This window comes from Octodon degus, unplaced genomic scaffold, assembly GCF_000260255.1.
Source record: "Octodon degus isolate 3935 unplaced genomic scaffold, OctDeg1.0 scaffold00038, whole genome shotgun sequence".
Classification (NCBI taxonomy): domain Eukaryota; kingdom Metazoa; phylum Chordata; class Mammalia; order Rodentia; family Octodontidae; genus Octodon; species Octodon degus.
The window spans coordinates 14275917-14303804 of NW_004524614.1; the positions used below are offsets into that span (position 1 = coordinate 14275917).

At 40.4% G+C, this 27888-nt stretch overlaps 1 protein-coding gene across 4 annotated transcripts in view; it reads right to left on the reverse strand.

Annotated features, from left to right (window-relative positions):
- Dclk1 (doublecortin like kinase 1) overlaps nucleotides 1-27888 on the reverse strand; it is a 368880-nt gene that overhangs the window by 29496 nt on the left and 311496 nt on the right. For all 4 annotated transcript variants that reach the window (XM_004631084.2, XM_004631083.2, XM_004631081.2 and 1 more), the window contains 5 exons: nucleotides 16981-17114; nucleotides 15197-15274; nucleotides 14736-14832; nucleotides 11767-11847; nucleotides 1099-1212 (listed from right to left, as the gene is read on the reverse strand). In XM_004631084.2, the coding sequence (XP_004631141.1) occupies nucleotides 1099-1212; nucleotides 11767-11847; nucleotides 14736-14832; nucleotides 15197-15274; nucleotides 16981-17114 (504 nt within the window). The remainder of the gene's footprint in view (nucleotides 1-1098; nucleotides 1213-11766; nucleotides 11848-14735; nucleotides 14833-15196; nucleotides 15275-16980; nucleotides 17115-27888) is intronic.

The window sequence follows — 27888 nt, forward strand, 5'->3', positions numbered from 1 at the left end:
GAGAGAGAGAGAGAGAGAGAGAGAGAGAGAGAGAGAGAGAGAGAGCCAGAGAGAGAAAAAGAGAGAGAGAAAGAGAAAGAGATAATAGAAATACCCATAGAAGGAATTAAATATTCAGTACTGCCTTGGAGCACGAAGGAATGTTGAATAGCATAAATAATTTCTAAAAGTTTGACATCATAATGCCTTAAGTTCATTGTTCATTAAAAAAACAGCTGAAGTGATTTTCACATTGAGCATGCTGTTAACATTCACATACTCTGGAAAAAGAGGAAATTATTAAAAACTCAAGTAATCTAGGACTTAAATATATTTACCCTAGAATATGATACCAGGAAGTATGAGGTTTCATTATTTCTTGGTCCAATTTAATCTTTGCCTAGAGCAGCTATCAAGTTGCATGTAATGTATGTCTACGCACATAGAACAGAACAGAAAAAAAGGAAGACAGAAGAAAGAGAAAGAAAGAAAGAAAGAAAGAAAGAACGAAAGAAAGAAAGAAAGAAAGAAATTTTGCACAGCCATATCAATAAAATGGAGAATATTAAAGGGCTTTCTGCCTTAACAACAGAAATTTATAAGGAGCAAAACACTGTGACTTCATTGGGTGTTCACTGCAATTCAGTCTCACTGAAAATCTTATGGCATAAGCTTTCTGAGAGGTTTTGGCTTTAGTCTAGGTCTAGTGTAAAGATTAGTAGTGTTTTAGTCTCTTTGCTGTATTGTCTCTCTGTTGGCTTCCCTTTCCTTCTAGGTCTTGGCAAAAGGACAGTGTAAACTCTTTTCTGAGGATCCAAAATGTTTGTATTGGCACAGAATCCAGTGTGGGGGAGGTTTGGCCTTAAAAAAAAAATCATGAAACTAATATATACTGCAAGGTACCCTGGAGGTGTTGGATAATGATTTGACACCCAGGGAAATGATCTGTAAAAACACACTCACATATATGAGCCCCACACTGCCTCTTGCGCATTAAGCGGTAGAGCTGTCTAAAGAAATGACCCATTCTGCTGTCTCTGGGTGGAATCCCCTGAGTAATGCTTGTCTCTCAGGCAGGTTGCTTTCAGAAAGTTAGAGGTGGTTATTTCAGATGCTTACTGCTATGACAGAGACTCCAGCGGCGGTGCTGTTCGGCTTGGGGCCGGTGTTGAAATGCTTCTTTATCTTTCCAGCTACTGACAGCTGATGTTCATTTTCTGGGAGGCCATCATCCTGGAAGAAGGAATGGAGGAAGGGAGGGAGGAAGGGGGGCAGCAGGAAAGGAAGGAAGAGAAAATAAATGAGAATCATGGGAAATGAAGCCAGCTTCTCCTGGTCCTAGAGTGTAGGCTCAGAATTCAGGAGATGCAGACACAAGCCTTCTCGGGAGACCCTGTTGTTGGAAGTGCTTTTGAAGTCTTATTCATGTTCATAGCTGTTCTGTAATTAATCGTCTTGGTGTTACCTGAATCTCAGAGATTTGTTTCTAAATTGAGCTCTAACATATATGTTAAAGAGAAAGCTAATGTAGACACTTTCTCCTAAGGCCACATGCACACATTTGCCCCAATCCTAGCCCATCGTGTAGACCCAAAGCTAAAGACACTGGCCAACTTGGGCACTTTCAAGCTGCAAATAAACTTAGGTTTGTTCCGCCCCTACTCAACTGGCCATTCTAAAATCCCAGCCACCTTTTCAAGCAGAGGTTCTCCTTGAGTTTAACATGCTCCTTGCAGCCTTCAGAGCATTTGTTAGTATGACATATTCCACATTAGAGGTGTTTTTAGCTAAGATTTCTGGTCTGTCTTGGAGCCAGCAATGGCTGAGGGTGGGAAATTTGCTCTCCTGTACTAAATACTGTTAGAATTACATGAAGCAGGAGCACAGGGGTGTGCTGCCACTTGCTAGCTCATGAAGAAAAGGCTGCATAATCATTATATACTACACACATGTATTAATAAAATAATTTCTAAGGGCTGCACGATTTTCAGAGGCCCAGACTATGTTTTGTTGACTGTAGAATTCCTAGGTCTTAGTGTAGTGCTTGGCCCATAGTAGATGCTTAATAAATACAAATGAACAAATCGATATAAAGTATTTGTTATAATCTGTTAACCCCCAAATTCCAGTGCCATCTCTCATATTTCTTCTTTCCTTCCTCTCTTTCATGGAGGACATCATTTTTGTTTCTATTCAAGAAGATAAGCCGGCAGCTCCCCAGCACGACTGCTTGCTCTTTTTGCCTGGCACTTCTCCATGTGGAATTTATTCTTGCTTTCAGCATTTGGCCATTCATTTATTTGCTGAACCCTAACTTCACATTGGTAGGGAACCAGGCATTGTGGTGGGTGGTGAGAAATGATGCTGAGAGAAAATGAAGATGGGCCCTGGGCTTTTGGACCCTGTGGTCACGTTTTCCTTGAAAACTTGAATCTGAATGACCTATTCCAAGACTTTTTTCTTCAGTTAAGTGCAATCCAGTCTAATGACATTTGTATGAATCCCTAAAGCTTTTTCATTAATGAATTTTCACTACTTATATTTTTCAGTACTGAGATTCTATTATCTATCAATTTGTTGTCTATGACTCTATTATCTATGTGTCTATCTATATATCTATGTATCTACCTATCTCTGTCTCTCTGTCTCTGTCTGTTTGTCTCTGTGTCTCTGTCTCTGTCTCTGTCTCTGTCTCTGTCTCTCTCTCTCTCTCTCTCTCTCTCTCTCTCTCTCTCTCCATACTTGCCCTTGCCCTTTTGTGCCATGTCTAAGTTTTCTGTAAATCCCCTCCTCTTTAATATCAAACTCAGAGTCTTTCCACTGAGCTACATCCCTAGTCCCCAATTTTTTCCCTAAGTTTTATATTTTGAGACAGGATATTGTTAAGTTGCTAAATTGCCACAGCTAGACTTGAACTTTTGATTCTCCTGCCTCAGCCTTCCACAGTGCTGGGATTACAGGTATATGCCACCACATCTTGCAAGTTTTTCATAGTCTTGAATACAAACATTTGGTATAGTATCCTGCATACAGTAGGTTACAATATTCTTGGACTTATGGATTAATGGTCAGAAAAAGGAATAGCTAATGCTTACTTAGACACATCTGAAACCAAATATGGAAGAAGAAAAAAATGTAGGCTGTATTTTTATTATTTATTTTTTAAAATCTTTATAGAGACAAGGTCTCCCTATGGAGTTCAGGTTAGCCTTGAGCTCACTTTGTAGCCCAGGCTGGTCTCAAACTTGTAACTATCCTCTTGCTTCCGCCTCCCAAGTACTGGGGGATGACAGGCATGTGTCACCATGCCCGGCCAGAATGTATTTTTAAATATTTTTACATTGTGGAAAGAGTCAGAAAGAAAATGGACATCACTTACAGTGGGATGTTACTGGGGAGATACTGGAAAAAGGGACATACGGTGTCTCCACTATGTGGAGCGTGTATTAAGGATGGAAGGCTATAGAAGAAAGGAATGACCTCTGTCTGCTAAAGCCCTACAGATTAACTAGGAGGGAGAGCATACACACAGACCACAATGGATAATGACATAGATCAGGGAGATAAGAAAGAATTATCATAGGCAGCTTCGCCTCATGGTTCAGCTAGAAGCCCGAAGGGAGTCCAGAGGAGGGAGGACCTGTCTCCCTTTGTGAGCAGCCAGAACAGACTTATGAGGGATACAGGGTGTGACTTCATCCTTGGTGATGGGAAGAACATGACAGGCAGGGGAGGAACGTGGTCTTTTGCTGCATAAGAACAGGAAGCCACAGGCGCATCTGCTAAACAATGGCTCCACCAGATCACGTCTAGGGAAGGGATCATGTGGAAGAGTATTGGGGAGAAAGCCAATGAACAGGGAAAGACTAACCATGCATGAGGACTAAAAAGACACCAGGATGAAAGTCGCAGTCTCAACTGGGAATGAAGCCAGGTCAGGGTGTGACCCGTGAAGGGCTTCCACTCTACTCAGGAACCCTTACAGTGTACCAGTTTCTGGTTGCACAATGAAAGAAGTTGGATAATAATCACACAGAATTAGAAGTCCATAGTCTAGAATTTAAACACAAGGGTGAATTCAAGGCTGTATATAAATACTTTTTTTTTAAATGGTGGATGAAAACAGGCCCCTGGAATTTAAGTCAGACACCCTTGGAGTCTGCGTTAGAATTTTTGAGGGTATTTAAATATTTGACAAGGCATGAAATGATGCTGAAGATCTTACAAATATTGGCACCATGCCCCTGGCATAGATCGGGCTCTGTCTGAGTGAAAGGGGCCACCATGTGGCAGTGTTGCCCCATGTGGGCTTACCTCTAACATTATACATGCCAACCAAGTCTCAGTAGATTTCCAGGCTACTTCGGGCAAAGCAAATTCTATGAACTTCAATTATAAAGCAGTTAAGAAATGAGATCAGGAGGCAGATTGAGAGGAAGATCTCAGGATAGGAAGCTGGTGGGAAAGGAGAATGGGAAGACAGGAGAAAGGGATACAGGCAGGGAGGGATGATTGGGTCAGGGGGTCTCTGCCCTGGGGAGACAGAGGTTTGCATGGTTCTGTGAAGCAACAGGGAACAAGTACAGAATGGGTGGGTTGGGCTTGGGGTCTAGTGAGTCAACTTAACAGAGGAAGACAGCCAGAGGAAGGTGAGGAAAGGCTTAAAGGTCACATGCCTGTGCCAGGGACATACAAATATGATCTCTTTCATCCTCCCAGTGGTGTCTACCACATGCATCATTATCCCCTTTGTGAAGATAAACAAACTGGGGCTCAGCAAAGTGAAGTCATTTGCTCAAGGTCACACAGGCAGCTACAAAATGACCCAGGCAGGTCTCAGCCAGGTCTGCAACTGTCTTCTTTCTACCATACCACGTTGGATTCCCTAGCACACTGTCCAGCTACCAAAGACCTCCAGACATGTTCACTGAAGCTACTGACTCATCTTTTCCATGATGAAGATCAGACAGTAGTGAAGGAGAATGAAAATTGAATTAGGGGCTGAACAAAAGAAAGAGTATTTGGATAGGACTTAATGGAGCCTGGGAAGCATTTGAAGGTCAATAAAAGGGATGCTGAGCATGTCAGGGGGATGTTCCTGCAGCATGTAGGTACAAACCTCCAGGTCAAATGAAGATGGAGTGTCTACTGCTCTGGCATGTGCTGACTTACCCTAATAGGGTCAGGGCTCTGGGCCTCTGCATGCAGGCGGCAGTGCTGGGAGGCCCTGCTGGGCTATTCCCGGATGAAAGTAAGCTGCACTTGAGCAGTGCTGTGCTGACGTGACTGGCACACACTGTTAGCAGCCTGGGTGCAGATAAGCAGAAAAACACTGGGTTTCTACAGGAGCAGCTCTCGACTGGCTTTCTGCAGATTTATCTCCTTTTGAATAACCCCACCTCCTCCTCACTACCTCACTGGCATCTTTGCTAAAATAGGCTCACCTGGCTTTTGCCCCCTGCCCATTCTCAAGCTAAGAGTTTGATTTTTTAGCACCTCACAGTGGATTTCAGTAGCATTTCCCAGCTCTGTTCTGGTCCTAATCTTCCTTCAAGACTCTTAGCAACTCTTTCAGAGGGTGGGGCCTGGATGTTCAGGTGAAGATTTGGGCTTCCCTAGGGTTACTGGTTCACATCAAAGCAATGAGAGCAGCCAAAGAACTTTCCCAAGTTGTCACAGTTGCTTTTGACTTCATATCTTAAAAAATATTTCAGCATTTTTTCCTCAATGAAATAAGGCAACATCACCAGAGGATGTAAACACACACACACACACACACACACACACACACACACACACACTCACACCATGGCAACAAGAAAGTCTGTAGCATTTTTTGATAAAAATTCAAATGCTTTCAGCATAATTGGATTAAAGGACATGAACAACTGGCTTTGTAGGCTCTAATCCACACCTGAGCCATGTGGATTGATAAAGGAGGTTTAGCTAACTTACTGTCTTGCACCAATAAAATAAATCAGGCCATTAAACATATATATATATATATATATATATATCTTTATCGCCATTATTCTGAATAGATTGTATGCCAAAAACATGCTATGAATTTTCTAAAAGTGACAAACCTGGCAGTATTTTACAAATAGTTACAGTATTATTACCATACGTTCTGGCTTGGGAGTAGTTCCTGAAGTTTGACACAGGCTGGTTGTGGTTTGAGGTTAGTGGGTTTTGATTTAGAAATTCCCATCCACCACTTGGCAGAGCATTGCAACTGACAAGAACAAAATTAGTTTGCAAAATGGAAAATGAACTCTCCCAGCTGTCTGCAGGAGACCTAGACCCCCAGCCTCCGGCCTCCCTCTCGGTTCTCTAGGGGTTGCTGGGGAAGAGCTGAGGGGAGGATGCGGGGGCTCGGATGTGAGGTCACTCAGCAGAGCGAATTCCCCTCTTTCCTCAGGGAAACCATCTCAAGAGCCATGCATTAGAAAGCCCTCCTCCCCTCACAGATTTTTGGTTTTGAATCATGGATCTGGTTTCCAGTCTATTCCTTGCCAGATTCTATTATTAAAAATATTTGTAGATTTATGAGAAGCACAGCAGTCTTGAACAGTTTACTACCAGGATATTCTGATTTAGTTTAAAACAACTCCAAGTTCATTAGCGTGCTCCTCAGGAGCAGCTCCGTCTCCCCGCCCAGCGTGCTGCCCTGGTCCTCTCTAACCATCCCCAGCTGCAGGGCACCCACACTGCTGACCCTCTCTGGCAGGGTCCTGCACAATTTTAATTTCCCTCACATTTTCTTCCCAAGTGCACAATTCACACTGCTCTCAGGGAGAAAATGTGAGGGAAATTAAGAGCCACCTTGGAGCAAGGAGAGGAAAAGATGCCCAAGTGGAATGTGAAATTTCATGCCATCATTTATAATTTATGAATATAGATAAGTGGTTGCATATATTATTACAATGTCATTGGGGTTTACTTAATTTCTAACAAATTCCACCAGCATAGTAAGATGAATGCATCCATATTTGTGCTTCAATACGACTGATTTTTATTAGTCAGCTTGGACTATCCCTGGAGATCCCCAGACTATTTTTTTGTTCTTTTTTTCCTCTTTCTTTTTCCATTTTGGAATATGTTGGCTTTAGTAGTACTTTTTTCAAAAAAGTGGGTAGGATAGGGTGGTAAGGTAAAATGTGAAGCCCAGGAAGGCAATAAGAACCACTGGATTGGTTACATAATTATACTTGCTTAAACTAGTTCTTTGCACTAAAAAAGATTTCTGAAACTTGGTCTCATATATGAATCACATGGGGGCCTTAAAGGTCCTGATGCACAGGTGTGTGTACAGGCAATTAAGTCAGAATCCAGCTGGGCATGGCGAGTGCATGCTTGGGGTCCCAGCAGCCTGGGAGAACAAGGCAAGAGCGCTGTAATTTCAAGCCCTGTCTGGACAATTTAGAAACATAATGAGACCCTGTCTGAAAAAAAAAAAAGAAAAAGAAAGCAAATAAATAGAACACCCTCCCAAACAAAACAGAACACAAAGAACCCACCTAAAAACAACAAAAACTTGTGTGATGGGAATATAGCTCAGTATGAAGGCCTTAGGTTTAACCCTATTATGAAAAACAAAACAACGCTCACCAACAATAAAAAACTGTAAAAAATACAAACAACAACAAAACAAATGGAATCTCTCTGGAGAAAAGACTCAGGGGCCAGACATTATGCTAGCATCTCTCCTGAGATTCATGGGGCGACCCTTTGGGCCTCAGTTTCTTTGTCAGTACATTTAAGAAGATAATTTAAAGAGGTTCATGTAGTTACATTGAGCTAGAGAATCTGGGACACAGCATGAGCCATGGTAGGTCAGCATTTGAAAAAGAAAAATGCAATGAAAGTAATGCTTTTGAAATATGACAACGATGATAATTTGGCACTAATTACAAATAAAAAATTCTGTTTAGGCAACGTCTACTCATTGTGTGAATTCATTGCCACTACATTTTCTATCCACACAACTTCTGGAATAAGGAATTTTTTTTGTGTGTGTGTGTGTGTGTGTGTGTTTTGCTCCTTGAATGCCTTCAGGGCACTTTTGCATGGCTGGAGTGTTGTGGGGATCGAACTACAGCAAACTGAAGCTGCCAGCATTGTGGAAGCAGCCACTTAAAGAACTGAGCTAGGGCTGGGCCCCCCCCCCCACACAACTTCTGTTTGGAGGAAATGAGTCAAGTTTTACCTGATCCTAGAGTAATCATGACGTTGCCTGTCCCCCTCTTACATGCACCCCCGCCCATGGTTCTCCACTGGATGTCTGGTGAGGTAAAGGAGTTGAGTGCAGCTTTGTGCCTTGGGCTGGATGTTGCCGTAGTGACAGACCTGGCTCAGGACCCCTGCAGGCCAAGGACACTGAGGAGCAGGGTGGGGTCTGGATCCAGAGTGTACTGAAAATAAGTGGATGCTCAGAGGAGGTTCCTGGAGTGAGGTTACAAGAAGTGACTTTTCCTGACTCGATTTTTGAAATCCATTGCCTCACGCTCTATTTTCTGTTTCTTAAGAGGCCACCTTTCAATTTCAAGTGTGCCAGGTGGGAAGGTCATACTATGAAGCATAGAGAAAATTAGAACTAATGAGAGTACAGGAAGAGCTTTCTGCTGGCTTCCTCAGAGTTCACGTAATTCTTATTACTTTCCTGCCCCTTAGGGAGCATCATTTTGTGGCGAGCAGATATAATTTGATTGCCAAATGCAAAATGTCTTATTAAATGGGTTTCCTTTTAAATAATGAATTTATTTATTTGGATGGCTTTATCTTTTGTATTTTCCACTTAGAGACCTCAACAGACAATAAATGCTGGTTATGAAAGCTTACTTTTTTATTTATTGTTTTGAGACAAAGAAAGCAAGTGCTTTTTCTGATTTAGTAGCTATATAACAGTCATTTCAAAAGTGAAGCACTCACTTTCTACACAAAGATTTTGTTTTTAGCCTTGAGACAGAATACTGCTAAGTCACTAACTTTCCCAGGCCAGGCTCAAACTTGTGATCCTCCTGCCTCAGACTTCTAGAATGTTGAGACCATAGGCCTGTGCCACCACACCCAGCTATTTCAAGCATTTAGAAAATTATTTATTGATTTATCTAAGACAGGGTCTCACTATGTAGCTCAGTCTGGCCTTGAACCCCTTACATCTCCCAGGCTAGTCCCCGAGTGTTACTACTATAGGCTTACACCACATGCCTGACTGAAGGTTTTGCTAAAACTGATATAGACTTCCTTCCTTAGAATGTAAAAATCTATTTGAATTATATAGAGGATATTTTGTTTTTAGTTTAGGTGATTAATTAAATATTTGCTTTTAGAAAATAATTTTAGGGAAGCTGAGAGAAAAGCTGACATGAGAATAGAAATTGAAGTTCCAGAGCAGCCACAGGAACTGCCGGCAATGTAGTACCATGCGTAAAAATGTGTGCAAGGGAGACAGAGGAGGCAGGAAGGTCCCACTCACACTCATTTCACACGCATTTCCCCTAGCTGGGAAAATGAGCAATTTTAGTCTTACACAGGCAGCAGCCAGAGGCTTTTAAATTTTTTCTCTGCCCCAGTTGGGTTGGCTGTTATTGCTGGAGTTGGCCCCTCATATATAAACACATTTTGTCCCACTCACAAAGTTGTCCACTAGCAAATATCCATGTCTGGCTGGAACTGGCTCTCTTGACCCCTCTTTCCCAGACTTCTCAGAGCTGAGCTCCTGTCCTCCACAGAACCCTCACCCCGGATGGGTGGTCCCGCTCATTGCCCCTCTGGTTGCTTCACACACTACTGCTACAGAGCAAATCCTGCAGGCAGTGAAAATAAGGCCCACTTGGAAATCTGAAGTGGCTATTTATCAGCTTATCAATCTTCCTTCTATAGTGCCTCGTGATCCTTAGAAGACCACATTTTGAATTCAGATTTTCCAGTTAATTCTGTATACTCACCTTGACTCAGTCTTTCTAAGCCTCACAAGCAATATGACAATTTGTGGACCAAATGCATGTAGAGGACAGTTGACTCACCTGTCAACTGTGCTTTCACTCACACCTGTCCTCCGTAATTAGCTATCCTAGCTTGTGGCTCTGCACTTGTGCACACCCAAGGGCAAAAGGCACTGAGATCCAGTTAAGTTAATTTCAATGTTGCTAACTTATGCTAATAATCCCATCATACCCTTTTGTGATGTTCCTAGTGGTTCATGTATGAAAAAGGGAGGGTAGAGGTAGTGTTCTGCATAACTTTGAGGGAGGCTAGCTGGCTGCAAATTCTGCCTCAGCTGTAAGTTTAGGTACGTTGCACGCATCATCTCCTACAGCCTTGATCTTCCAGTCTCCAAAATGGATATAATACTCACCCTGCCTGGTTTGCAAGTTTGTTATCAGAGTTAAAGAAGATTCTTCCTCAACTTTCTCACTTCATAGGAAAGAGTCCTTTTTGCTTAGCGTGCTGGGGTAAATAAAAAGTTTGCTGCAGTTCAAAGTGACCACTCCTGGACCTGAATTCCCTTGTCCCACTCTCTCAGGGACTGAGCTATTACTGTCTTTGCACACCTATACACCAGTTGGGACCCTCTGTTATATGAAAAGACTTAAACTAAACCTGCTGTAATGCTCATATTCCTTTTATATTCCCCTACCATATAAACAAATATAACTTTGCAGTAGAGTGTGAAGAATCATGTTCAGACATGTAAAGCGCTAGCATCTAAGCCTATGCACAGGCGTAAGTGGCAGAACATGAGGCAGAGCCTAGTCTCTCGTGACATTACATGGAGGCACCTCACCTGTCAACTGCGCTTTCAGTCACGCCTGTCCTCCGTAATTAGTTATCCTGAAAAGAAACCTCCTCGCTACTCACCAAGGTGACAATTCAGACTAAGGAAGCCTGTTGTTGCCTTCGATTTACAGCCAGATCATTCAGTGTGGAAGGGAGGCTGGTGAAAAACGAGCTCACAATTTTATGGTTGTCCGTGTCTGTGTCCATAGCTGTATCTGCCATCCTGTCTTATGTTTTGGCAATAAAAAACCAGACAACCTCACCATGAACTTCCTTCTCTGCTGACAGGGGTTACAGTAGCAACTAGGCTGGGAAGTTATAAGATGCGGTGGTCCCTGGAAGTTTAGCACTCTATGGGTCTTAACTTTTATTACTATTCATCAAAACAATTATCAATCAGTTGCAGAGAGATAAAAGGCTAAAAATAATACTTCTAGTATTATAACAGAATAATTATTATAAAATAATAATAACAAAATGCTTTCATAGCTACAGAAATATCACTAGGACCTCTATTGAAAGTACAGCCACAGATGCAGCATTTCGGAGCTTAAGGAAATACAGGGCCTTGGGCTACCACAGGCAAATCTGCCTTTTAAGGAGTTCTCCAGGAAACCTGTAAGCACACTCCAGTACTCTGAGGTGCATGTGGAGTCTCTGAGGTCATCTGTACTTTCTAGTTGGAATGACACCAAAGCAGAACTGGCTCGGAGAATCTGCTCTGTCTGACAGTTATTCAGCCCCAGGCTGGACCAGAGACTTAGGTTGTAGGGTAGGACCACAAGTGCTTGCCTGGTAAGAAGGCTGCCCAAAGGGAATCTGAGGAAATGCACACCTCAGATGCCCTCCTGGAACCTGTGTGGGATCCTGCAGTGGCCTGGCACTTGCAGGGAGGAACAGCTGGCATATCACACCTTATAAGGGAGGAGCTGTCCTGAGGAAACCTACAAACCCTTTAAAAAAAGAATGTTAAGAATGTGAACTAGAAGAGAGGAGGTCACTTACATTAACCCAGGGATGCTCAAGGACCTGCACAGCCGAAAATCGCTGATCCACATTGACCAACAGCATCATGGTAATGAGCTCCTGAGAAGGGCAACACGAGACTACATTTATCTGACTTTGAAGGTGAAAACGGGGTGTCTCTACAAGCAGCCGTGCTCTTTTAATTTAGAAAACATCTGTGAACCTCTAGAGCTTGAGTATTATCCCCTCCACTTACCTGTGACTATCTGAATAACACTTTCAAAAAGGAAAGGAATGATGAACCATTGGAATTATAAGTATTATAGCTTGTAGTTGATAGAAAAAGAAAATTAATGTTTGAATTCTATAAAAAGGTTTTAGTAGAAAAGAAAAATCTTATACACATCAAAGAATTAGTAACACACTTTTCGACTAAGGGTTTTACAATTTATTTATTTGTTATTTTATTTTATTTCTTGGATTTTAGGGAAGGGTCTACAAGGTGTTCAGGGTCTCACTACTAGATCAGACTTGTAGTGATCCGCCTGTGTACAGCCTCCTGAGAGCTGGGATTACAGACATGCGCCACCACACCCAGTCTCAATTGCTCTCTCAGCATGCCCTGGGGGTTAGGGCTGGCACAGCAGGTCCAGGGATTGAATTCCCAGCCCCTGCACCTGCTTGCAGGTGGGTTTTACAATTTAAAGCCAGTTTTTTAAAGTAATTGTGCAAGTCAGATTTTTTTTTAGACTAATTAAATTTTCACTTTGGTAGTTAAAAAGAAAAATACACCTTTTCACTAATTTCCAGATAGTTTCTTTAGTTTTGAAAGAAAAGAATGAAGAACGGTGTGGAATTGTCAACAGCTGGTTGTAAAACAGCGGGTGCTGGAAATTGAACCAGGGATTCTTATATGCTAAGGACATGCTCCACCACCAAGCTATAACCACAGCCCAGTGGAACTATTCTCCAGTAGCTGAACAATCCTAAGGAAGGGTGCTATAGCTGCTCCAACACTCTCCAGATTCATTCAGACAAAGAAAGAGCAAGTGTTAAAGGGTGCATTATGTGATAGTTTTAAAAGGAATAAAAGTCCTCAGGACCTCAAAGTGATTTGGACCGGGAAGACACAGCTTAGGTCTTTATAATGAGTTTGTTATACGGTTGACCCCTTTGAATTAGGAGTCCCGATGTAAAAAAAATGACTAGGTATGTTACCCACTTCTACACACACAGGTGCTATGTACCATGGAGAGCCTACTCAAGCTTCCTTCATTCATTTTCTAACTTGGACCAAGACATTGAAGTAACAGCTGTATGTGATGCCCTTAGCCCGGTGCTCTGGGGTTGGTCCTAGCTGTCAGTGAGTGTGAGCTTTCGGTTCACAGGGGGAGAGTGTTCAGGGTTAGGCAGTTTACTTCACCTGCCTACAGGTGAAAATGCCTCCCCACCTTGGCCCACTCAGCATAGCATCCAGCTCCTTTCACTTCAGACCTTTCCTCTGAAACTTCTCTCAGTTCTCTATATTGTCCTAAATCCAGATGTGGGCTGCTGGGCAGTGGGTAAACAATGAGACTTCTGCTCAGTGTGCATCATTTTCTTTGCATAATGGTTGTATCTAAAGGTTAGGGTTTTAAATTGAATTTACACTTAAGACAGCAAAAGGAATTTCATATGCATTGAGTAACAAAAACATCATTCTTTTTTTTTTTTTTTTTTTGATTTATGTATTTGGTACAGGGCCTCACTACACAGCTTGGATTCATTGTGATCCTCCTGTTTTCAGCCTTCCCAGTGCTAGGGTTACAGGCACTCACCATTACGCCTGGACTCAGTGGCTGGCTCAGTGTGCCCATGGGCAGGGCCAGCAGGGCGTGTGGTGCCAGGGATCAAACCACTTGCCTAAGCAGGCGCTTAGTCTGCTGAGCTGTCTCATGGGCCCAAGATCATTATTTTTCAACAAAAATTTCCAAAAATAATTTTTGAGGGCTGGGGGGAGATGGCTCAGTGGACTAAGCGCTTTCCTGGCAAGTGCAAGGGCCTGAGTTCAGTCCCCGGTTCCACAAAGAAAAAAAATTTGAGATATGATAAAAGTGATAAAAGCATTCTTGCTCAAAATGCTTGGGACTAGAAGATGTATTTTAGATTTTTGATTGTGTAGTCTTTACACATATCTGAAGAAATATTGGGATAAGATCTAAGTCTAAACACAAAATCATTTGTTTTATATTCATCTCATATACATAACCTGAAGCTGATTTAACTACAACATTTCTAGTGTGCCTGAGATTTGACTGTGACCTCTCTCACACAAGGTCAAGTGTAGAATTTTCCACTTGTGACAGCAGGTTGGTGCTCAGAAAGTTTCAGATTTTGAAATATACTAGATTTTAAATTAGAGATATTCAACCCGTATAAATTCATAAGAGATCAAGTAAAAGGATTTCCTTTTCCCCCTATGATTAACTAATATCTCCAAGTAATATTTTGGTAGTCTTCTTAGATGTTGATCTATTATTAGTTTTCAGATTCTGTTAAAATATACATAAAATGGATTAGCCACTTTGAAATGTACAGTTCAGTGACAGCCGATATACTCACACTGTTGTGTAGTCATTACCACTTTCCATCTCAGAAGTTTATTCATTCATATGATGAGAGAAAAGCCCTCCAGCCTTTAAACCATTCTCTTTCAAGACTGAGCTTAAAACTTTTGATCATTCTTCTCTGATTTGCTTACTCAATCACTAGTTATGTACTAGTCATAATTTAGGCGTTGATAATAAGGAATGAGTGAAATAGAGAAAAATCCTTTCTTGGTAAGTATTTGTTGGGAGAGCCATGAACAAATGGATTGAGGTCTGTGAAATCTTGGCAAACCTAAGGCTTAGGCTAAAATGTGTACCCCACTCATTTGTGGTATCATTAGTCTCTTTCTACAGAATGATTTGTTATCAGTGATTCCTTTATGATGCCCTAGGTGGAAGAGGAAGACACTGGAAACCTACCTTGGCAGAATCAGAAACATTGTCCCAGTATGGAGAAGGAAAGTCCACTTGCCCCATTAAGATCTGATCAAAGAGCACCTCCTGGTCATCACCACTTCTGTATAGATGAACCACAAGGAAAGACAGCACTGAAATGTCAGCTCGGGGCATGACACCATTCTTAAGCACCAGCGCCCTTCCTTTTCCAGTAAATGCATAAAATGTGCGCTTTAAGGTAACTGACTGTATCAGTACGCAACTGTCTTGGTCAATAAAGAAAGAATGATTTTTAAATGATATGAGGAAGATTTAGGCAATGCATATAAATTAACATGTGCAACAGAAAAAAAGCACAGGCATTGCAAGTGAAATTCTTATTTTTTTTCCTGCTATAGTCTCCTTTTATGTCAGAATAGCAAATGAATCATTCAGAAAACAGACAAGTGCTTTGTTGGTGCTGAATAAAAGACTGTTGCCCATACCCACGGAATGGAGGGAAGCCACACAGCAGGATGTAAGTGATCACACCAGCTGCCCAGATGTCCACCTTGAGGCCATATCTGGAAAAATAAGTGACGTTAGAGTTAGCAAAGTCAGGCCAGGACAAGCTATAGGGCATGCTAAAATAGATGACACTTTTATTCTAAATCCAATGAGAAACTGAACAAAATAAAAAGCTGATGACAATCATTAAAACTAACAACAATCACTAGCTGAAACCCAATAGCTAAACAAAGAGAGTTCCAGGTAAAATTAAACACAATACTGATTTTTGAAAAGACTAGTTAAGGCACATGAGTAAAAATCAAAGTAAATGGTGACTGGGCTCATATCCAAATATTAGTAATTGAAAGGGTTCAGCAGAAAGGTTTCTAATAGTCATGTGAATTTTAAAATAGAAAGGGGCCTAGAGAAATAGTAGAAATATTAGAAATAATAACTATTTGAAGGACATTTTCTGACTTATAAGCACTGACATATATTATCATATTTGGTTTTCCCAATAACTTTGTAGGTTGAACAGGGCAAGTATCGCTCACTTTGTAGAAGAGAAAAATTGAGGTTCAGAAGATAATTTTGCTCAATATAGTACAGCAGGTCAGTGGTAGATCTGGGCTCCAGTCAAGGTCATTAAGAGCCTAAGCCCTTTTCCCACCTGCCCCACCCCACCCCACAGGGCAGCAGCACCATCTAAAGGAATCCAGCCAGGTACTAATGTAGGATAGCAAGTCACTAAATTTGATGAATAAAAATGTCATCTTTCTCTCCTATGTCTTCCTGGAGATTTCTGTCAGGGTCCCTTCACATTTGTTCTTTTTGCTTACTAGGTCTGTGCTACAAGCAGAAACATTATTTGTAGATGGTCACAATGGGAGATTCCACTTGTTCTCCAGGTGAGGGTTAAGATTGCTTCTGAGAACTTGGGGTGACCTCCCCCCATCCCGCCCCATACCTTGTGTTGAACTTTAGCACCTCAGAGCCTGTCTATCTGGATAAAATAGGTCTTTTACTGAAAGCTCCTCACTCTCAGCCTAACCTGAGTTCAAATGTCAACTGAGTCGCTAATTGGTCCTGAGCTTACAGAGGACTTAACCCATCAGTGGCAGAGAGTCAGTGTCCCCATATACACAATGTTTATTGGAAGAATGGGAAGTAAGTAACTGAGCTTAGGACCTGTCATATAGAAGGTCCTTGGTAAGTCATAGGTGCTCCATTTTCTCCTTCCCTATTCAAAGGTAGACATTGTCACTGATCTGAATCTTCACATTGAAACCAGTAAATTCCCAGTGACTCTCTGATTCCTAAGAGTGCTTGTATTCCACAAGACACTAATGGACCTCTGAGAAGATAAAAAAGGAACCAAATGTGGCTAAGGGCAGCTGAGGGACATAACCACCAGAAGCTGTGAACATTGCAGGGTTTCTTTTGTCTGCCACAGTGAGTTCATCATCACTGCTGTATGTCTGTTGGTCCAAACAGTTTTTGTATTTTGGGATTAATAATTGCTGTCTGGCTTTTTACAGGCCAAATGAAAGCCTTAAGTAAGACCAACAATTAGCAACTCAGTTGGGAAAGCAGAGAAAATGGCACCCAGTGTAAAAGTGTTGTTTTTTTGTTTGTTTGTTTGTTTGTTTGTTTAAGGAAAAGAATGTGAAAGAAATCTGATAGCTCAGTCTGGGCGGAACAGCACAACACTGCATCTATTACTCTTGAAGCAGCCTAGCTCTTTCATAACCAAAGCACTGAACAGAAGGGAAGCACTTACCCAGTCTCTGCAATGATTTCTGGAGCCACGTATGTTGGGGTGCCACAGACTGTGTACAGGGGCCCATCCACAATGGTGGCCAGGCCGAAGTCACCCAGCTTCAGTGATTTGCTGCCATCTTGGTGCTCATAAACCTAAGAGGAAAGTGAAAGTCACCATCACCATGAACCCAAGAGCTCAAAAGCTTTTTCTTAGAGAAAGGAGGGGCGCATGTTTAATTTTTTTTTTTTTTCGGAACCAGGGATTGAACTCAGATCCTTGCGTTTGCCAGTCAAGCACTTATCCTACTAAGCCATCTCCCTGGCCCCTACATGTTTAAATTTACAGCATAAATTTAAAAATCTAGCAATTACTTAAGGATGTATTTCACAGAATGCCTTTCTTTTGATTTCTACAAAATTGGAAACACAAGACAATTAACAAATGGAAATTTGTTAAGTGAATTATGGTGCTTTTACAACGAGATGTACCTGACCATGAAAATGGCCATTAAAATGGTGATTTGAGTTTATATTTATTAAAAATAAATTTTGTTTGGCAGTTGACCATAGCAGACTATAGCTTCTTTTGTATAAAATATCCATTAAAGAAAAATAATGACCAAAAGCATGAAAGAACACAGTGGTAGTGTTTCTAATGATGGATGGTAAGGACTATGGAGATATTCCCCCTGCTTCTTATGTGTGTTTGATGTTTTTTGCAATTAAAATCAATTTACACAATCAAATGAAGTACAGAAAGTCTCCACTGCAGTGTCCCCGATCCATGCAGGTGACTTCTTCCTCCCAACACATGAGCGAAAATGCCTGTGCACACAGCGAAATGCTGCATTTTCGGTGTTCCACGTTTCCACCAAGATCTATCTACATTTTTATTAATAATTGAAAGGAATATCAATATTTCACTTCACCTATGGCAATCTGGAGAGATTCATATCGGGTGCAGAGTCAGCATTCTGTCCAGGTTACCTTATTATAGCAGTAAACGTTTCCAGTCTCTCACTCAACAAATCAAAAAAGATGCTTATCACTCTAGGTCAGTGTTTTTGCTGCTTTAATTCTAGGCCATAATCAAACCAAATGGAGACACCAAACACTATCCTAAATAACTCTGTAGGCAGGATCAAAGTTTCTTCATAAGGTTTTTCTGGTGTTCTTTTTTGGAATACACAGATAAAGAAAAGGAAACTGCAGTAAATTTTTAGTACTTCCAGCAAGGGCACTCTTGAGGAGATGTCTTAAAGAAATGGTGAAGTTTTCCTTATACATGAAAAGAAATTCATCCAGCAAACTGAGGCTGGATATTCTTCTGTTATCACTCTAGGACCATCTGTTACTTGCTGAAGCAGTCTGAACCTCTTGCTCAGCAAGAGACATCTCCACACCTCAGGAGCACTGTTAGCATTTACTCCCCGTCTGCCTTCCTTTGGAAAAAGTCTATTAGCTTTGCACTCTGCTGAAGTACAAAGTGCAGATGTTTGGCCAGCTGAGCTGCAGCATCAGCAATGACCATTTGGATCCTACTGTTTTGGCAGAGACAGTGAATAGATCCTCCTCTCTGGAGAGACTATGTCTTTTCTGGGTAGAAATTATTCTTTTACATCTTGTCCACACTCAGAATATAAAGTCTTCTTTCCCAAGGCTTCTGCATCATGATCAAGCTGGGGCTGCTCTGGGATAGGCATCCAGAGACTTGTGGGCTCACCTGCACTGGGGTGGTTAGGGCAAAGACAGCCATGTGACCAGCTGTAATCTGAGACAGACACTTCTACTTAATGAAGCCATGATGTATCCTCCTCACCATAAACTGCTCTGAAGTGGGGACCATGAGGTCTCAGAGCCTAAATGTCCTTAAGCCTAGGAAATCTCTAAATTGTAGTTCTAGCATGTCAGCCACCCTGATCATTTAAATAAAAAGAAAGGGGCTGGGGAGATAGCCCAGTAGGATAAGCTCTTGCCTGGCAAGCGCAAGGGCCTGAGTTCAAACCCTAGTTCCGCAAACAAACAAAAACAAAACTCAGACCAATAAGGACATGTTTTCATGAGAAGTATGAGATTCAAATGTCTAGTAGATTGTCTAGTTTGTTTATCAGAGCAAAATTGTTTACTTCCATAATTCCATTTTGTTTACTTATAACTTTTCTTTGCTTTTGGTCTTTCCATTTTGGGGATTTTTTTTTTTTTTTTTTTTTTTTTTGAGATAGTACCTTGCTGTGTGTTTCAAGCTGGCCTTGAACACACTATGAAACAAGCTGGCCTTGAACTTATAGCCATTCTTCTGCCTCAGCCTCCACTTCCGAGTGCTGGGATTACAGGCATGCAGCACTGTGACTGGCTACCAATAAGCATTTTAAAATGCAAAATAACTGCTTGTTTTGATGCTCTACTAGCTTCAGACATTCATGATGTACTTTGTGAGACTGTGCTGATTTTGGCCTGTTCTACCCTATTTATGCAGAAAATTTTAAGTTTTCTTCTAAATATGGTTTCTATATCGCCTAAGTTTATTAAAAAGCTTTACAAAACCAGATGTGTGAGGATCCAGCCATTAAATCCCATACTAGTTCTTTCTATGACCTCTAAGTCTCTTACATGAAGCCAGGCTTTGGCTTTTGAACAACTGTAGTTTAACAGGAATTCCACCTGACAAACAACCTCATACTAATTATATTAGATGAGTAATTTTCAATAAGAAAAATTCAAGGTCCAGCATCACAAGACAAACTAAAGAAGACATTAAAAAAATCTATCTAAAAAGAAAATGAGGATTACCTGAAAGTAGTAACTCTTTGAGAAAAGTAGAAATGATTTAAATAGAATACATTGCATGTTTGGTTTTACTATTCCTTTTTAAATCTCTCTTTAGACATGTGTACCCTCCCTTTTTGTTTTGCAAATTGTAGAGTATTTCATCAACATAAAGAGGTTCAGGTGATATTTAGGAGAGACAAAGGGAGCTCAGAGGCAAAGGCTTCTTACTTGCAATTGAAAACATTTCAGGACAAAGTACATTAGAAATGCTTCAAATGAACGTTTTTGTAGGTGAGTAAACGTCCAGACCTTGAGTTTGGAATTCTGTTTAACATATTGTTAGGCAGGGCAGGAAACAAGGTTACTTCAGGATTTTTTTTTCCTGTCAACACTTTGAGAGAAGGATAGAGAGGAAGATAGCCCAGGGTTTCTTCTTTTCCCTTAGGAGAGATCCTCTCCTAAGGGGTATAATGCATTCACAGACAGCAAGGGCTCCCCATTAGTGCCCTCTACCACCCTAGCTACATTCACTCTCATCTCTTGCAAAGTCAGTTACAGAAGGGCAAGAGTGAGGCCATTTGCAATGTAATCAAAACTTTGTGAAAAGTCACAGATTGTTCAATACATCTGTTTCGGCGTGCGCATTTGCTTGCACACACACACACACACACACACACACACACAAGCCTCACGCATACACACTGTCACAAAACCATCTCAACATTTTCCCAAATGGCAGCTATAAATTCACCATGAACCAAGTTTTTAATTAAAAGTTAGAAATCAGAAAGTCTTCTCACAAGTTCCCCTTTAAAAAATTCTTAACTCTTGGTTTCTACTCTAACTCTGTTCCTCAGCATTTTCCCCCCACCTGACCTTCTTTCAGAAAGGACATTAGCAGGCTGCAAGCAGAGACTTAGATTTGTGCGTGTGTGTGTGTGTTTCTAATATAAGAACTTTTGTCTGTAACTGTATTTTAAAAGCCTCTACAAACATGACCCACACGTGAAATGGGAGTACACTAACTGTCAGTCAAGGAGTATTCACAACACGAGATATAATTTAACATATCGATGTTTCCTCACACTTGAAGCACCGAAGGGGCTATTACAGAGACGGGAATTAGTGCAAATTACTCAGTATGTAGTGCTTTCACTGTTTTAACTAAGCAATAAAACTGTGTAATTGTACAACACTAATTGAATGCAACTACACATAATTGTGGGTTGCCATATGTATCCTATTACCATAAAGACTGTCAGTATTTTGTAAGCTACTCTTGTGATCATTGCAGATGGTTACAGTCAGAGAGGTTGTTCTCTAGGGTTTATTATATGGCTATAAAGACATCTCATGATTTGACAGGCTAAATGTGCTAATGGCAACAATTATGAAAAAGTTCCAATTAAAAACTGAAGGTATGTCTCACCAAAAGACGATAGAATGAAATGTCAGGAATAGAATGAAATATCAGGATTGTAAAGTTTTGGTCTCACTGATATTTCTTTTTTAAGGGTTTTATCTTAGTGTCTTTCTCCTTTCTTTGGGGATTTGCACTCACTGTAACTTGCTGACCAGGAGTAGATGTTTGGGCATTTGCCTGACTTCTCTTGGACGAGAAATTGAGACCATTTGGAAGAGTTATTTCAAAAAATAAAACCTTTAATATAGGGTCATAAAATGCAGCCGTTGGCCATAAAATACTATGAAAATTCATAGATAACCTGAGCCTAGTTAAATGTTCTGAGATTCCCATGATCAAGAACTAAAACCTGACAAATATAACAGATGCATTGGACCAAACCAATTCTTGTGTTGCTGCAAATTCAAGGATAGCCTTGTTGAAAATTTGGATAATGAATCATCGGTAACCACTGAAATAGTTTTCACAGAGGAGGGGAATAGATACTAAGAATTACTTCACCGAATAGAATTGAATAAAAGTGGTGTGAAATTGACAAATGCATGAAAACAGATCAATTTACTTTTTAACATTTATGATATCTCTTTAAAAAGACTGATTTTCTGCCATCCATGGAATGTGGTCATTATGATGTTTTTCTAAGACAAATGGATTAAATCTGTATCTTTAATCTCTAAGAAATTAAGTATAACAACATTTAAGCATAAAGAGTTACTTTGCAAGATACGCTTCACAATTGCATATTTTTGAATTAGACTTTCCGAAAAAAAATATAATAAAAGCACTTTATACATATATGTCAAGTATTTATGATATCAAGAGTTAAATAATGAAAACATTAAAAGTTGCATAAAACCGAGAAAGGAGTAAGCCAAAAGAATGGCAATAATTTTAAAGGAAGAAATAAAATCACTTCTCCAAGTATTACACTGGAGAAATCTGGGAAGATGAAGAAGTAAACAGAAACTCTAGGAAACCCGATTCTTATTCTCAAATTAAAATAGACATGAAAGTATCTAAAAAGGAGTTCCATGCAGCCGCAGTAAGATGCACGAAGCACACATTCCAGGTCCTGTTAGGAATTATAATCTAGGATGCTGCCCACACTGTGAGAACTCAGTATCACTGCAAATTTTAAAATTTTAACTATATTTTGGCACACAATTAACATCCATAATGTCATTGTGTTAAAGTTAGAAATGGCAGATCATTACAGAGAACAGGTACTAAATGCTCCTTTAATCTTGATATCGGAAATAAACATTGCTAGCAACACGGACTATGGCTTCCAAAAAGTTTCTTCTCTGCTTGGCCCCCATCCCTGGGATAATAAATCCTCCATGTTTTCCCAAATGAATGATCACAGACATATACAATTCTTTTCAGGGGCTGCTGGATATTCCATTGTGTGTATGTGGCATAATAATAACCACAGAACAACTACTATCACCATCATTTGCTGAGCACACGGGGTGTGCCAGACGGCACGACAAGGACTTCATGTGTTTAGGCCTGTTTGATCCTTCAACAGTCCTATTCATTCAGTGCTCTTACTGACTCTTCCTAGAGATAGCAAAACTAAAGCTCAGATACATTACACAACTTTCCCGATGTTACACTACTAATAAGTATCAGCTCCAGAAATTAAACTCAGATATGTCGGCGCCTATGATTCAAACCAGAATGTCAGGTCACACCAACATATTACTGTTTAACTCACTAGCATTCTGTAAGTTGTTTTAACATATACTGGGATTTTTTTTTTCCATGCTAAAAAAAAAACCCCACTAAGACAAACGCCCCTATACTAAAACACATTACTCTCTATGTACCTGATTTTTTCCCGCTTAAGTTACATTTCTAGAACTGGAATTACCTGGCCGTGGGATATACATATTTAAGTCAATAACTGCCTAGTGTTTAATTGGCTTTTTAAAAGATTCTACTAAGTGACATAGTGTGGACCGCAAAGGCGAAGGTCTCCACTGGGAGTGAACACTCACCGATGCATGTAAGATAACTGAGCACTGCAGGTCCTTAAAAAGAAGACCTCTGTAAATGCTTCATGCTAAAAATGGCACATTTCTGTACTAAATGGGAAAATGCTGTTTGTTCCCTTTTTTCCTCTACTTTCATCTGAGTTCAAAGAGCTAATTTTTTTTTTCCTAAACATCCACAAGAAAAAGGATCATTTTAGTTGGAGACGTAGCTCAGTGGTTGAGTGACTGCTAAACACGTCCAACTCCCTGGGTTTGGTCCCCAGCATTACAAAAACAAAAACAAAAACCTCCAGGTTCTGCTTGGACATGTACTATGACTATTTACCTAAAATCAAGGCCAAAGTTTTTCAAGAGTTAAAACTTAATTTTTTTCTCATATTGCTCTAAATCTCTCACCCATACATATCTTATTAATGTCATCTCTTCAGTTTTTTGTATCTTTTTTTTCAATCTTGGTAAATAGCCAACGTTGTCTTTGTATTTGCAGTCTTCCTGTCTCAGCCTCCCAAGTAGCAGGGACTACAGGCGTGCACCACCATGCCCAGATTTAGTTACAGTTTATTGCTCTTAACTACAGCATACAAAAGTTCTCTTTCCTTCCATTGGCAGCCTTTCATATACTTGACAAATCACCTGCCCCATGTGGTCCATCCTTTCTCAGGTTGAGCCCTAGGTCTCTGACATGATACAGCAGGTTATAACCATGTAGTGTACTGTGAAATGAGAAGGCAAAGGACTCCACTGATGGTGACACTCTTTCAATGAAAGAAGTCTAAGGGCACACTAATATTTTTAGCAGCTATATCCCACTGAGACTCATACTGAACTTCTGGTCACCTCATTGCCTTTTGACCTAAAGTGGTGCCAAGTTTTCTCATTACTCTTTCTGCAATCATCAATAAATCAATGATGCCGAAACCACTTAGTCCATAGGGATTTATGCTTATGTCTTGTTACATTTCACTTTGCTGATTTTGGAGCCAAAGATAATTATGTACTTTGGCATAATATAGTTTCAACTCAAGTCAGAAGCAATGATGATTAGGAGTGCTAGGGACAGACGCACGAGGAGCACTGACTTTCTTCCTTTGGGCAATCCCCAATCCATTAATCAACACACTCTGGTGACTCAAGTTCATAGTACAGTTGTTCTGTGTCTGGGGGCTCTGGACTATGAAGGTTGGAAATACTTAAGAAAGAATTGTTTCTGTATTAAGCACGTACTGACTTTTTTCTTATAATCATTCTTTTAAAATACAGTGTAATTACCATAGTATTTACATTATGTGAAGTATTATAAGTCATCAAAAATTTAAAGTATATGGAAGGATATACACATGTTCTATGCAAATATCATGCCATTTTATAAGAGACTTGAGCTTCACAGGTTTGGGTCTCCACAGGGAGTCCTACAAATTCTGGGGAAAATCTCTACAGGGGACTGACTGCAAATTGATGTAGGGGTGTTTTTGTTTGTGAACTCTACTGGAGTACTTGCTGTCTACCTCGGTTAGCTATGCTACCCCAGTATGGACTTGGGGAGCAAGAGTCTTGGATCTAAGGCAGAAGGAAAGCCATTGTCTTTTGAGGTTGTTGTTACCTTGAATGGAAATTAAGAAAAGTTAGAACACACTGTGACTGTCCCTGGGGGTGAACAGGACGACACTGCTAGGCAAGTATTCATGGAGTGGCCCCGAGGACCATGAGCTGCTCATCACTCTGTGGGAAGCCTGGAGCAGCACAAGCACTGGGGAAGAATCTTCTAAAAGAACATTTCTGAACAAAAGACGTGAATTTGCCAGGAAACTGCTTTCTCCTGCTGGGGAGTTTGGGAGGAAAAAATGTTTTAAATATATGTTTTACATTGGAAGACAATGACGGTGTTTACTTCTGTAATCTAATAAAAATAGTGATGTAGGTTATATTTTTTCCTGTGAAAGTTAACTTCATAAGGAGGTGACATCTGGGTGGATATTTTTTAAAGACTCACCCAGTTCTCTAGAAGAATCAAGATACAGCTGATTTCTGTAGCCAAGGATACAAGCGTGCCTTCTAGTGGTAACTCCTGTACACTGAATTCTCCCTCCCTCCCTCTCCCTGTCTCTCTCCTTGTCCCTGTCCCTCTCCCTGTCCCTCTCCCTGTCCCTCTCCCTGTCCCTCCCCTTACCCCTCTCCTCAGTGAGGTTTATATTGAAGGCAAGGGCACTCTTACTTCTCCATGTAGCAGATGAACTGGGAAACAGCTTGGGCTTGTCCCATTGGCCCTGTCCCCTACATTCTGCAAGGCGGTGTCATTCATTCACTTGTGTGTACATCTCATCCATTCTGCCAATCACCTGCCGCGCATCCCTATGACTATTGTGCACCAGGCTCAATAAAAGGTAAAGCAAAAAGAACCACAGAGTCACTGGCATGACCACCTTGGAGAAGAAACTTTACTAATGATACAAAAATAAATTTATAAGGGGTGCTTTTATTGGGATTGATCTCAGCTTTTATGTAAAATGGAGTTGTGAGTCAGATTATATTTTATGATTAAAATAATTTTGATCTGACCAAGAACTTAAATAAAATGTTCACATAGTTACTACAGGTCTTTAAAACTAAGCTACATAAAAGATTTACCACAGGTAAAAAAATAAATAAATAAATCAAAAATAAGTGAAGAAAAAAATAAAACTAAGCTACATTGTTATATTAGTTATAAGCATTAAAATAAAAATGCTAGAAGTTCTACACACACCTTTACAGAAACCTATAGCTGAATTAGTCATTTATAAAAAGCACTTTCCATATGCAACTATTCATCAAACATACAATTAGCAAAAAGCATACTATCAATCTGAAGCTTTAGCAGAAGTTTTCAGATCTGTAAATGAAGCAGTAAAGCAAAATGTGCAATGAGTCCTTTTTATTTATTGGCCAACTTTTCTTTTAGCAAGCAAATAAACTCAAAATATTGTATTTGCATTAACTTTTCTAGAGTACTTTGCAAGTCTGTAGCTCTACATTTTGTTGCCAAATAGTAAATCCATACATGGATGAAAGCAATGTCAAAAATGAATCAAAATTTTTACTGTATACCATGTTATCATGAAACACTTTTATTTTTAGAGCTAATGCACTTTTTGTTAAAAGAAGGGGAAAAAACCAAAAGGAATTAATATTGCCTATCTCTCTGACTTCATAAAATGCCCTTAGAGGAGCCTCGAAGGACTTAGGTAACTCGATCCATGTCATGACACCAGCCAGGGGAAGAAGGAAGCACTTGGATTTGAACTTTGTCTGACTGATCTTAAATCTTCATTACATGAAGGTGCACAGAATTTCAAAGTAACAGAGACTTAACATGGAATTAATGGTGTCATTCTAATTTTGTTAAATGTATTTTTAAAATTTTATTCTGTAATAGTTATTGCTGAAAAATTTGCCAACATCTGCCTCCCATACTAAACACACACACACACACACACACACACACACACGCACATGCGCACGCATATGCACACATACCAGAGAATGCAATTAGATTTCATGTGATATTTTAACTTTATGTTATGAATGACTGCCTTTGTTTCTGTATATATTTCAGATTCTTGAATTAGAAAAGAAAGGAGAAAAGGAGGAGAGAACATCTTTTCCTTTTTGGTTAATTTAAAGTAAGATATGTTCCAGTGTGCACAGAACTTGATCCTGCAAGTTGTAATTTCAGTAAAAGTACACTGCTATGTGATCATTTAAGGCATTTGCAGAAATAGATAATACTATGTTGTCAAGCAAATAAACAATGGGTGCCCAAAACTGAACTGAAAATGAAAAAGGGGAAGGGAATTTTAATTTTCAATCACTAAAGTTTTGGAGCTTCAAGAAATTATTAGACAGAGGCCACTTGTACATCTGCTCCCCAGGGACAATCCTAGGAAGCTCGACACAGGAAGAATGAGTGCACTTGACAGGAAGTTGCTGCCATTCAAGGAGGTAGCAGAAGAGAATGTTTAGGCTGCATAGAAATGTGGAATCTGAGGTGCAACTAGGTCAGAGCTCTGTTTTTTAACCTCAGCTGCCCTCCTTAGCTGTAGCCACTAGCTACAAGTTTATCAACAGAACTGCAAAGAACTAATTACTGGGATGCGTATCTTTTCTTCCTAGATGTCAAGTCCACGAAGGAGCTAACCCTCACCTAAATGTAGTTTAGTGGCTTTAGAGTAGATCAGAAGTGGATTGAGGTCTTGCTTTTACAAGCTGTTATAACCTTGGGTAGGATATCTGTGTGGAGGCACCCAGTCTCCCTCCCTGCGCAGTGGTACATACAAAGCGTTTACCTCATTGCGAGGATTAAGAAAGAATGACAGCGAAGCACCCAGCGTGTGGCTGAGCCCATGGGTGGTTCTAGACTGCAGCAGCTCTAATGAGCTTTGATGTGCGCAGTGGAAGTTAGGTTGCTCATCCCTTTTAAACCTGAGCGTGTATTCAGGTCACTCTTGGGAAGTGTTTGCAATGTGGATTTCTGTACTCTGCCCCAAGTTCCCAATTTCAGATTTGGTAGAGATATGCAGCTATCCAGAACTTCGCTTGCTTGCTTGCTTGCTTGCTTTCTTCCTTTCTTCCTTTCTTCCTTTCTTCCTTTCTTCCTTTCTTCCTTTCTTCCTTCCTTCCTTCCTTCCTTCCTTCCTTCCTTCCTTCCTTCCTTCCTTCCTTCCTTCCTCCTTCCTTCCTTCCTTCCTTTCTTTCTCTT